The sequence below is a fragment of the Hemiscyllium ocellatum genome, chromosome 39 (genome assembly GCF_020745735.1).
Source record: "Hemiscyllium ocellatum isolate sHemOce1 chromosome 39, sHemOce1.pat.X.cur, whole genome shotgun sequence".
Taxonomy (NCBI): domain Eukaryota; kingdom Metazoa; phylum Chordata; class Chondrichthyes; order Orectolobiformes; family Hemiscylliidae; genus Hemiscyllium; species Hemiscyllium ocellatum.
In genome coordinates this window covers 21,381,832-21,395,177 of record NC_083439.1, presented here as the reverse complement: position 1 = coordinate 21,395,177, position 13,346 = coordinate 21,381,832, and the positions used below count along the sequence as shown (strand labels likewise).

Below are 13,346 nucleotides of genomic sequence, written 5' to 3'. Positions count from 1 at the left end.
TAGGAATAAATTTATTTAACAAGCTAGAGAAGTTAAGCGTTACAACACTCCTATCACTGTTGGGAAGCGACTGTTTCAAGATGTATTCCTTGAATCTCAATTCAACAGATCACAAAAATTTTGAAAACATTCGTGACTCCTTGAACGTCAAATGATTTTAACTTATAAACTATAAGCATTCAATATTAGGCCCCAAGTTTAAAATAAAAAATCCAATCATCAATAAATTACCTCATGAACGCCACTTACAGAATCCTGTGAACTTGTCTCATTAAAAGACAATCTAATTAAAGAAAGAAAGATTGTATCAGGTACAAGAGATCCTGTATGAAAGCAAATCTACTGAGAGAAATTGATTTGCAGGCAAGCCACTGACATGGAGAAATGCTGAGGAATTGCAGAACAATTACAGACAAAGGCAGGATGAAAATGCTACAGAGGTCATCAAGTAAAGAAGATGACAGGTCCAAAGTGATAAGTAGTATTCTTACTGCAAAAAACGGAATCGTTTTGCTAGAAGTTTATAGCTAGAAGGAAACACAGGAAGTACAGACAGCCATTAGAATCATATCACATCGGGATTCTGCTGAATCACCCCAAACTATACAATAGATTGTTTCAGTCAAGGAGATCACAAGGCCAACATAAAAGTGTCAGATAGACACTGGTGTAACATAATACAAATCTATTAAGATTGTGATGTTCTAAGTGGCTAAACATGGCAATCCAGAAACGAGGCCCTAAGGAGGTTAAGGCTACACGATGGCACTATATACACGCCATAAGAGCAGATTATTCTAGACTAACATTTTAGATTAGATGCCCTATAGTGTGGAAACAGGCCCTTCAACTCTCCGAAGAGTAACTCACCCAGTCCCATTTCCCTGACTAATGCACCTAACACTATGGGCAATTTAGCATGGCCAATTCACCTAACCTGCACATCTTTGGACTGTGGGAGGAAACCGGAGCACCTGGAGGAAACCCACGCAGACATAAGGAGAATGTGCAAACTCCACACAGATAGACGGCTGAGGCTGGAATCGAACCTGGGACCCTGATGCTGTGAGGCAGCAGTGCTAACCATTGAGCCACTGTGCCGCACACAAATTTTAGCATGAATGAAGCTCATGACAAACAAATGCCACTTATTTCAGTCAAAGCAAGTCTGAAGTGTGGACAAGTAAAGCTTGAAATGCCAGAAGAGAATTGCAACATTTCACAGCACACTAAATCACTGGCTGTGGGATAGTTCCTAGAAGAATAGAAGGATGAGTTTACAGGAACACAGAATGCTGGAGAAAATTTGCATGTCAGATTGGATCTGTGGAGAGAAATAGAGTTAAATGTTTCAAGTATTCTATGGATTTCTTCAAAACAGTTCTCCAAATCTAAGTACATGAAAATGCAAGACCAACTTAGCATTTGCTCAGCAAAGTTGCAGATGCCATCTTAAAAAAGACAAGATAAAACAGCTAGGAGAAAAATGAATTAATGAAGCAATTTCAACAGAATGGATTAGCAAAACAACAGCCATCAAACAACCGGCAAAGTTTAATGATTTGGAGATGCCGTTGTTGGACTGAACTTTGCAAAGTTAAAAAAATCACAACACCGGGTTATAGTCCAACAGGTTTATTTGGAAGCACACTAGCTTTCGGTGCGACACTCCTTCATCAGGTGATTGAAGGAGTGTCGCTCCAAAAGCTAGTGTGCTTCCAAATAAACCTGTTGGACTATAACTTACTGTTGTGTGATTTTTAACCTTGCAAAGTTTAAAGTAGCATTGATTCAAAGGATCTAAATGAAGTCCCATTTAGGACTCCCTATCTCATGTTAAGCATTGAATGAATTTTATCACAACTTGCAAAGGCAAGAGATTTGCTCTACTGGCTAAAATGGGGGCTACAAAATCACAAATGAAATGGTTGTTTAGGGAGCACTTGCTGATAGTGCTTGCTAGGTTTGTTCCACTGAGGCAAGGAAAGGATAATAGAGAGAAGGAATCTTGGGTGACAAGGGATGTTGGCTGAAAAATATGTTACTGTAAAAGCACAGGTCAGGCAGCATCCAAGGAGCAGGAGAATCGACGTTTCGGGAATAAGCCCTTCTTCAGGAATGAGGAAGGTGTGCCAAGCAGGCTAAAATAAAAGGTAGGGAGGGGGGACTTAGGGAAGGGGCGTTGGGAATGCGATAGGCCGAAGGAGGTTAAGGTGAGTGTGATAGGCCGGAGAGGGTGTGGGGCGGAGAGGTTGGGAAGAAGATTGCAGATCAAGAAGACGGTGCTGAGTCCGAGGGTTGAGACTGAGATAAGGTGGGGGGAGGGGAAATAAAAGCTAGAGAAATCTGCATTCATCCCTTGTGGTTGGAGGGTTCCTAGGAGGAAGATGAGGCGCTCTTCGTCCAGGCGTCGTGTTGCCATGGTCTGGCAATGGAGGCGGCCATGGCGGAGTGGGAGTTAAAGTGTTCAGCCAATGGGCGGTTAGGTTGGTTGGTTGGTGCGGGTGTCCCAGAGGTGTTCTCTGTAACGTTCCACAAGTAGGCGGCCTATCTCCCCACTGAAGAGAAGGCCACATCAGGTGCAGCTGATGCAGTAAATTGTGTGTGGATGGAGGTGCAGATGGAACATGTGTGGAGGTGACAAGGGATGTGGAACATGTAGTCAAGGGAAAGAAGGAAGCTCACTTAAGGTTGAGGAGGCAAGGATCAGACAGGGCTCCAGAGGGTAACATGAAAAAGCTTTAGTGGGTAGAATTAAGGAAAACCCTAAGGCATTCTCAACTTGTGAGGAAGAAGCGAATGGGCCAGTGTGAGGGTAGGACTGATCTTGGATAGTGGAAGGAACTTGTGCCTGGAGATGGAGAGGTCCTTAAATGAATACTTAGCTTCAGTATTCACTACTGAGAGGGACCTTGATGTTCATGAGGACAACGTGAAGCAGGCTGATATGCCCAAACAGGTTGACATTGAGGAGAATGTGCTGAAAATTTTGAAAAAGATAAGAATAGATGAGTCCCCTGTGCCAGACAGACAATATCTGAAGTTACTACAGGAAGCGAGCGAAGAGGTCGCTGCACCTTTGGCGGCGATCTTTGCATCCTCACTGTCCACTGGAGTACTGCAGATGATTGGAGGGTGGTAAATGTTATTCCGTTGTTCAAGAAAAGGAATAAGGGTAATTCTGGGAATTACAGACCAAATCAAAATCAGTCTTACATGTGTCACTAGCAAATTACTGGAGAGGATTCTGAGAGACAGGATTTACGATTACTTGGAAAACCATAGTTAGATTAAAGATAGTCAGCATGGCTTTGAGTGTGGCAGGTCACGCCTCAAGCCTTATTAAATTCTTTGAGGATGTGACAAAACACATTGATGAAGGTAGAGCAGTGGATGTGATGTACGTGGATTTCATTAAGGCATTTGACAACATTTCCTGTGATAGGTTCAATCAGAAACTAATGGAGGCACAGAATACAGGGAAATCGGTCTGTCCGGAGACAAAATTGGCTGGCTCCTAGATGGTAGAGGGTGGTAGTAGATGGCAAGTATTCAGTCCGGAGCTCAGTGACCAGGCGCATTCTACAGGGATCTGTTCTGGGACCTCTGCTCTGTGTGAATCTTATACATGACTTGGATCAGGAAGTGGAAGGGTGGGTGAGTAAATTTGCCAATGACATGAAGGTTGATGCTGTGGTGGATAGTGTGGAAGGTTGAATTGGAATCCAGAACACAGGGTTAAAGGCAGGATTCTTAGCAGTGTGGAGGAACAGAAGGATGTTGGAGTTCATGTCAATATATACCTCAAAGTTGCCACCAAGTTGATAGGTTTGTTAAGAAGGTGTATTTTGTGTTGGCTTTCATGAGCAGGGGGATCGAGTTTAAGAGACGCAAGGTTATGCTGCAGCTCTACTGAGCCTTCGTTAGAACACACTTGGAATACAGTGTTCAGTTTTGGTCACTTCATTATAGGAAGGATGCAAAAGCCTGAAAAAGGGAGTGAAAAGGAGAATTAACAGATTGCTGCCTGGACTGGAAAGCATGACTTATGAAGAAAGGTTGAGGAAGCTAGGGTTTTTCTCATTGGAGTGAAGGGTGAGGGGCAACTTGATAGAGGTGTACAAGATGATGAGGCATAGATAGAGTGAATAGTCAGACTTTTTTTTCCCAGGACAATAATGGCCATCACCAGAGGAGCATAATTTTAAGCTGATTGAGGAAGATTTAGGAGAAACGTCAGAGATTGGTTCTTTACACAGAGTGCTAGGTGTATGGAATGAACTGGTGGTGGCAGAGTCAGATACATTACGGACATAAAGTAGGATAAAAGGTTGGCACAGCATTGAGAGCCGAAGGACCTATTCTGTTCAATGCCGTATGTACAAGCGCTGCACTGACTCCTTAGTACCAAGACTCAGTAAGCTAGAATGTTGTCATGATGCAAGACATCCTGAACTGACAATGGATACTATAAAACTCTTCACACTGGCATGAACGGATCAACTTATCATTGTTGTGACGCTGCTGTCACTTTAACAAGGTTGTTTTGTTCTTGGTCCTTTTTAAAAAGCAGGAGATCGTAAAAGGCAGAGGTGCTGAAATGTCGGAAACAGCCAAGTTTAACAATGGCAGGTGAGCAGCCAGCTCTCTCATTTCAGGGTTTTTTTCTAGTTTGGTTTATTGGTAGCAGGGAAGCTGTTGGTTAGAAGCACTCAGAAGTTGCTACAATGTAAAAAAATTTCATGCTTCAGCAGATGATCCTTGGCTGACTTTTCTTGTGAAAACTCTCCTGCCTCTAAAAATGTGTTTGAATTTACCTTTTGCTAAGGTGCGCGTTTACAAGATGTTGCGGGAATTGGAACAGCTCCTTTGTAAAGTTGTGGTATCAAGTCAGTTGATTTTTCAAATAATTAATTTATTCTAAATTCTGTTTTCTTTTGTGTGTTTCAACTGTTGTGTTTAAATAAAATTTGTTTTGTTTAAAGCCAACCGGTTAGATCAGCTGTATCACACCTGAAATATCTACTTTTCTTCTGCCTTTAAAATAAGAAAAGTTAGGGTCTGGGCTATCCTCTTGATATATTTTGAGGGGGGTCTGGCCTAGTCCATAACACTGTGGACTACTATTCTGATGACTGGAGGTGAAATTGCTGACTTTGACAGCTACCATCGAGTTTATTGAATGTCTGAAAGCACACTTCAGCTGTTAGAGCATTCAAACTTTATAAGGAGCAACCACTGGTCCAAAGTGAAAAATTAGGTGCTTTATAACAACTGGTAGGGAAATTTAACAGTTTTTTGAAGAAATTATTAGGAGTGTAGGTGAAAGCTACACTCTGCATTGGATGTTGTCTACAACAAGTTGAGTAAGGCTTCTGACAGAATCTCATATGGAAGACTGGTTAAGAAAATAACAGCCTGTGAGATCAAAGGATAAATCTGGCAAATTGGATCAGTTACAAGAGTCAAAGGGCATCAGCATAAGGTTGTTTTTGTGACTGCAAGCCTGTGTCGAGTGCCTTGTGATTTTGTACATTAATAATCCAGCTGTAAAATGGAAGAGGTTTGATCAGTAAGTTCACAGATGAAAACTACTGGTGGCATAGTACAATTCTGAACACTACAGGATAAATTGGTCAGATGGGCAGAGCAATGGGAAATTCAATTTAATCCAGAGAAGTAACAGGAAATACAGTTTGGGAATACTAATATGGCAAGGGAGAGCACTATGACATGAAGTCCAGAGGATCAAAGCACCCTTGTTGTGTGCCCCAACAGATCTCAGAAGGAAACAGATGGATACAGTGCTTAAGAAAGTTGGATAGCCAGTCAGGCTAAACATAGAAAATAGATGATGAGTGCAGGGATGGTCATTCGAGCCTGCTCCGCCATTCATCATGATCATGGCTGATCATCCAACTCAACAGCCTTTTCCTGCTTTCTCTACATAACCTTTGATCCCATTCACCAAGTACAATATCGAGCTGCTTCTTGAATCCATTTGATGTTTTGACATCAACGAGCTCTTATGGTAATGAATTCCACAAGTCCATTTTTTGGATGAAGAAACGTCTCATCTCCACCCTAAATGGTCCACCTCACATCCTCAGCGAACCCACCACTGGAACATCCACCTTGCAACTATCCTGTCTAGTCCTGTTAAAATTTTATGTGTCTCTATGGCGATTCAACCCAACCTCCCGCCACCCCACTCACTCATCTGAACTACAGCGAAAACACAATTTTGACCTGGTCAATGTCTCTTCATACGTCAATCCTGCCATCTGTGGAATCATCCTGGTAAACCTTCACTGCACTCCCTCGAGAGCAAGAGCATTCTTCCTCAGAAAAGGAGCCCAAAACTGCACACAATATTCTAGGTACAGTCTCACCAAGACTGCGACTGCAACTGCAACTGCAACAACACGTCCCTATTCCTGGACTCGAAACCTTTCACAATAAAGGCCAACATACTATTTGCCTTCTTTACAACCTGCTGCGCCTGCATGCTTACCTTCAGCAACTCGTGCATTAGGACACCCAGGTGCAGCTGCACACTCCCCTCTCCCAATTTACGGTCAGATTGTAATCTGCTTTCTTGTTTTTTGCTTCCAAAGTGAATAACCTCTCACTTATCCAAATTATATTTCATTGGGCATTGACTTCCCCACTCACCCAACATGTCCAGATCATGCTGAAGGACCTCTGCATCCTCTTGACAGTTCATCCTCCCAACCAACTTGTTATCATCTGCAAACTTTAAGGAGTTACATTTTGTTCCCTCAGCCAAATCATGCATATATATTGTGAACAGTTGGGCTCCAAGCACCAATCCCAGTGGCAACCCACTTGTTATTGCCTGCCCCATTTGAAAAGGGCTCATTAATTCCTACTCTTTGCATCCTCTCTGTCAACCAGTTTTCTACGCAACTCAACACACTTCTAACACCATGTGACTTAATTTGCCCAATAATCTTAGTGGAGAAGCACAGGAGGTCAGGCAGTATTCGAGCAGCAGGAGAATCGACGTTTCGGGCATAAGCCCTTCATCAGGGCTTTTCCAGGGCTATACTCGCAACTGTGAGCTCCAGCATCTGCAGCCCTCACTTTCTCCCAATAATCTCTTATGTGGGACTTAGTCAAATGCTTTGCAAGTCCAAATATACACATTGACTGGCTCCCCCTCGTCAACTCTACTAGCTGTATGGGTACAAACATTCAATGATCTCAACAGGACTCCACTTCAGTGACAACTTGGGATGGTTGTCACCTTGATCATAGATGGTGGAAGAAAATCACAAGCACATATGCCGAACTTGGTAAACTGCTTTGGTGCAAGCAGCTGATCAGAAAGTACAAACTCATCTTTAGCACAGTTACAGAAGCCATCAGATCCAGAGGTGCACAGTAACCAAACAACAGAAATAGAAGAACAAGGTACTACAGCAACAAAAACATGGGAACAATATTCCCTGGTGAAAGAACATCACTAAAATGAACATACAACTACAGGCAAGCATATCATTTAGAGACCAGCATAACTTAAGGAATACGTATTCAAAGTTAATGCAGAGATGAAAGCAAATAATTGAGTGCTAAGGCAGGAGAACAGCATTAACTAGGTAATTCAAAAATGTACAAATAACATTTTTGTATTAAAAAAAAGGGATGTTTTAACTGAAATAGAATCACGTAAATTCCCTTCCTGGTCTGCAATCATGTTAATACCACGATAGGCCCACTCTCCAGATAACAATCTTTTGATACTCTAACAAACAGTTCTTTCTGATCAGACTGCTGACAGTACTGCTCACAAGAAATTTTCATTAGCTTGAAAACCTTTTCCCAAGTCAACAGTTTACCCTCTCCATACTCAAAAAAGTTAAATTACTGGTTAAATCTTTCACCCTTGTCAAGTCCACATTTTTGCACCACAGCTGGAAAGTTCCACATTTGCCAGTTATGCTGAGGCAACTCAGCAAAGGTTTCTGACACATGCCTTCCACTGTAAATGTAACAAAGGCAGGAGCATGGAAATACCATAACCCCCAATTCCTCCTCAAAACTACACCATCTCAGCTTGTCATTCTTATACGGTTGCCATGTGAAAACCTTGGAACTTCCTAACTTAAAAAGTATTTTGTGGAAGCAATAGATTTCAGCAGGAAGGATGCAGTTCATTATCATCCTCTCCTGGGTAACTAAGCATAGACTATAAAAGCTGACTTGAATTTATGTATTGAAAAAATTTTTAAAATAAATCTGACAATACAGTGCAGAAAACTGAGCACCAGTGCAGAACCTATGTTAAATTACATATGGATCTTTGAGGTATGAATTAATCCCCCTGCCCGAAATATTAACTGATAAAAGCACACACTTGACCAAACTCTGGTTTAGCTGGTATGTGCATGGTGATTAAAACTTGGATACAGTCAGCAAACAAAATTAGACAAAAAAATACTGATCTTAAAAAAGTGTTTTTAAATTAAATGTCTAGTGTTCTAACATAGTAAATCACCAAGTCAGATTAAACTCGTGACATGAGACTGCTTAAAATGGAATAGCGACAAGTTGTTAAAAATTTGCATCCCAATCTATCTGTATGAAATTCAAAAGGTATAGACACTATCCACTTGACATTATCTATTTTCACATTAATACAGCAGATGCCAATGCCTGCTTTTATACCCTTCATGCAAAGAGATTCTCCCATTGCTGTATTGTGAGGGACTTGTTGAACTTTTATTGGCAGCTTAAATGGCAAAATCTAAATCCTTGTCGAGAATGGTCAAATATTGTCAGTGATCAGGCGCTGGGAATGCAAAAAGGGTCAGCAACTGTTGCCCAACAAGACCAAACTTCTCTTTACTTTCAGCCTTGGACCTTCAGGTAACCATCCTCCACGATGGACTTAGGGACAGACAAAAATACAAAGTGGCTGAGTAGAAGCTGATAGCCAAATTTGGTATACATGGGGATAGCCTCAACCGGGATCTTGGGTTCATGTCACACCACAGATGATCCCACTGCATTACACACACACACTCTCATATGCTCACACATATCCACCGCGCCCACACACAATCCCTCTCACAGACTTTTACCCTATTACACTCTCTCACACACAAACCCCCCCACACAAACACACATGCTCACACTCTGTCTCGTCTGCAAATGTGCACATTTTGTACTTGCAGAATTACATTTTATTTTGCGCAAGAACTGCATAAATCCATGTAAGATTCTTTAATTCCCACTTTAAAACAGAATCAGTGTGAACAATGAGACATAGACAGACTTTAGACTCACACCTAAAAGGTAGTATCTGAGCTGAAATGGCACCCATTGTTAAAGTTTTGTTGAGAATGTAACTTTAAAAAAAGTTCTGAGATTCATCTTGAAAGAACCAAAACTACCATGGTCATTCTTAAACATGAAAAACTTAAACAATCCAGGTTTTTCAATAGATCATTTCTGTGGCATCATACTGTAATCATTTGCTCTAAGTTGTGTTGTATGATCTTATACTCCACAACCACTTGATAAAGGAGCAGCGCTTCGAAAGCTAGTGCTTCCGAATACATCTGTTGGACTATAACCTGGTGTTGTGTGGTTTGTAACTTTCTCTTTACAAAATAAGACAGAAGTAAAATCCTGTGACTGAAGCATTACATGTGATTACAGTACATCATGTGCAGTTGCTCCTTCCAGGTGGTCTTCAAATTGCCCATGTCATCATTTCCTACAAATATCAGACCAATTGTTACACCCATCTAGGAGTGATTTTCTTATTTTTTTTATTTCATTTCCTTCTGTGAAGACAAACTCATCCTGCATTTCATCTCAAGTTGCCAGTCTTCACAGAAAATTGAAGATGTGCCAAATGAACATGGTTGGCAATACTTCAGTCCAAGTCAGGTGGTGCTGGATTGATACCTTAAACCAGAACTTCAGCATATGAAGTATGCATGTACTCTAGTGTAGAACCCAGTGGCACAATACTTGAGGCCAAGCAATGTTTATAGCTGTTTTGATAATCACAAAACGTTCAGGGGTCAACTCTTAGTCAACTATGTCCATGCTGTTAATTGTTTCAATGTCTTCTGCAGACTCACTCATGACTGAAGACTCCAAAATAAGATCAGCAAAGAACTGGCAGTTCAGATACTTAAATGATCAGAGGAACATTTGCAACTGCATCACCTTTGGCTTATCCCTAAGCATGTTAGAGTTTGCAAGTATAACAAAATGTCCAGGCAACCAGTGCGGCATCAACTTCAGAGAGAAGTTGTCTTTAACCAAGACCTACAATATCTACTTTCATGCTTTTATATTTCTCTTTTGAAGAAAGTAAAATCTGGGGCTGAACTATAATGATCTCGATGACATAAAATGGATCTATGCAATGCCACAAGAAAATGTATTTCACTACAAACTTCATCTTTTTACCACACACACGTTAAACTGACTTGTAAAATAGAAACATAACATCAGTTGATTTAAACTCATTGAGAGAACAAAGTTTGCAGCAAGGTAAGATGTCATGTTGAACACTACTAACAATTATTGTTTTACAACTTTGTGTTTTGACAATGGCTTTAAAAGAAACTGTACTCACCTTCAAGCAAGCAACAATTAAAATCTCTCAAGAAATCTAGCAATACGTTGCAGATTAGCTACCAAAGGAGGTTGGTCTTCAAATAACCTTTGCACTGCATAATATACACATTTACGCCAGGTCACAAGTAATAATCTTACCATAGATTTCTCCAGTGTAAATATGAGAGGCATCATAATTCAGCTCTTCACCTGATACTTCTACTTTAAAATCATCTGTGAATATAGAGGTGTCTCGTTTCATTCTCAGGTTGAACTGCCTAAGAAGAAAGCAGCAAATAAGGTAAATTAATCTTCAGAAATCTTCTACAACTAGAAATTTCTGCATTAAATTAAATTTCTTCCATTGTAAACTCATTATTTGCAAAGCACATCAGCACAGTACAGAAAAAGTAGTTTAAACCATGCCAGATTCCTTTTCATTTGTCGCCGAAAAATTTGCTAACTTCATTTTTGTCAACTTTTCCAGTAAAGTTCCACCAGATCCAGGTGGAACATGGAGAAAGTGAGGGCAGCAGATGCTGGAGGGTGGAGTCAAAAAGTGTGGCACTGGAAAAACAGAGCAGGTAAGGCAGCATCCGAAGAACATGAGAGTCGAAGTTTCAGGCATAAGTCCTTCATCAGGAATGAAGATAGGGTTATGCTCAAAACATCGACTCTGCTGTTCCTCGTGTTAGGTTCTTTTACATGCAATTCTTACACCCTTGATGCAACTGCAACACACCAACTTCTGTGAACAGCCAACATTTTATTAAGCACAACACAACCATTCTGGAGGAACCCTCAACACTCTTCGTAATGCTTGCAAAGCCATATCAAGGGATCTCTCTGAATAAAGGACAGTTATTCCTTTATACAAAATCTTTACGTCACAGTCAGTAACACCCAGAAGACAACCAATTCCCTCAAGTCATATGCCACTCAAGACACAATACATTGTTTCTAAAAATGATCAGGTCATTGCTACGTAAATCATCCCTTAATGGCTAAATCTGGTGTGAATCATTAAACTGCAGGGGTTAATCAGATTTCCAACTGCAATGTTATTACTGATTTCTGAATAGAGGATGATAACATAATTCTTTTACTCTGAAAAATTGGGAGATGGCCACACAAATGGCTCTCAATGGCAAGGGATGGGAATGTAAATTCCTTACATTGTACCTCTGAGACAGACAGAGACATGCCACCCTAGCCTCACGACATCCAATTTTCTGCAGGTCCGCAGAGCAAATTATCTCTTTTATATCTCACTTGGACGCTGCCTGACCTGCTGTGCTTTTCAGTGCCACATTTTTTGACCCAGGTGGAATACGAGCAATGTATTGATCAATCTTTAAGACATTTTAGCCAAGTACGTACAAAAGTATTATTTAGAGCAATCAGATTTGAGGTGATCAAAAATGAACATTGATAAAAATACTAACTTTTAAGATCACGTAGGGAGAAATCACCTCAAGTTAAATTCTTCCACAAGTGGAGACTGTTTAATACGGAATGAAAACTGGATTTGTTTTAGTATATTTTAAACGATATACAACAATGACAACTCTCAATGGAGATGAACACACAAGTGACTTGAGAAGCTGCAATACAGCTTTTAAAAGTATTTGGCGAAATGTTACTCCATGGATAGAAAATGGTTAAAAATGTAGCAGTACACAAAAGATACCACTTTGTTTTTCCCCAAAAGGATACTACATTAATACAAATTATTATTAAGTAGTATAACCTGGTTTCAAGAAATTAACCAATTAAATTATAATGATCTATTGTGTAGAAATACCAGTAAAATCTAATAATCATTTGGGGAGGACCAAAATACATTACTGCTTAAGTGCTCTCTTGGAAGCTTTTGGTCTTGCATGTATGAGGACAGGTTGTATGAAAAACCAACGTTCAGAGCAAAAAGAAAATTGTACATCATGAGAGTAGCACTGATGGTTGGCAAGTGGAATTAAGAAAGCTGTAGCCTTACGTGTGACACATCTGCTACAGGATATGGAGTAAAGTGCTTGACCATGAGATTTGGGGGGGGGGGGGGGGGGGGGGGGGGGGGGGGGGTGGATTTGTTCAGGAAAATTAAGAACATCTGTTATCAGTGTCAGTGGATCAGTGTAATTGAGGTGATAACATTTGTTCACTTGTGGAATGGGTGACAGTACTTCTTTTTGACCCAGTTGGCTAGAAATTGTTCAAATTTTGCCGTTGGAGGTTGGATAACTGAATTTCTGGCTTATATTGAAGACTCTTAAAATTCATATGTAATAGGAAAAGAACTTGTAATTTAATAAGCTGAGTGGAATATGCATGTAATAGAACAATCCTGATAAATTTCCATGCATACCATCCCGAGCTGATTTGAATTCACGAAGCTCAGCTACCGAATGTTGATTGTTTGGGAAAGTGAATGTCTCATTACCCTTACAACCGAGGAAAACACAAAGGCTGAAAACTAAAATAGTAAGAAGGTTCAAAGATGTTTATACATTGAGGTGGTGGGGAGGGGGGGTGCAGGCCGGAGAGAGGACGAGAGAGATAGTGAGAGATTTGCATTTTGGGAATCCAAGGAGATTTTTTACAAAAAAAGTCATGTTCTAGGACAATGGTACTGGCATGTTAGCTGATGATGTTCTCTCATGACATTTTACACATAGTTTAGACTATGTCTCTTATGATGTACCTTTAAAGGATAAACTTATCTAGCCAAAGGAATTGGCCATTTG

General features: G+C 40.5%; 1 protein-coding gene across 1 annotated transcript in view; it reads right to left on the bottom strand.

Annotated features, from left to right (window-relative positions):
- adam10a (ADAM metallopeptidase domain 10a) overlaps positions 1-13,346 on the bottom strand; it is a 158,199-nt gene that overhangs the window by 70,927 nt on the left and 73,926 nt on the right. The window contains exon 3 of the mRNA XM_060853003.1: positions 10,762-10,880. Within this exon, the coding sequence (XP_060708986.1) occupies positions 10,762-10,880 (119 nt within the window). The remainder of the gene's footprint in view (positions 1-10,761; positions 10,881-13,346) is intronic.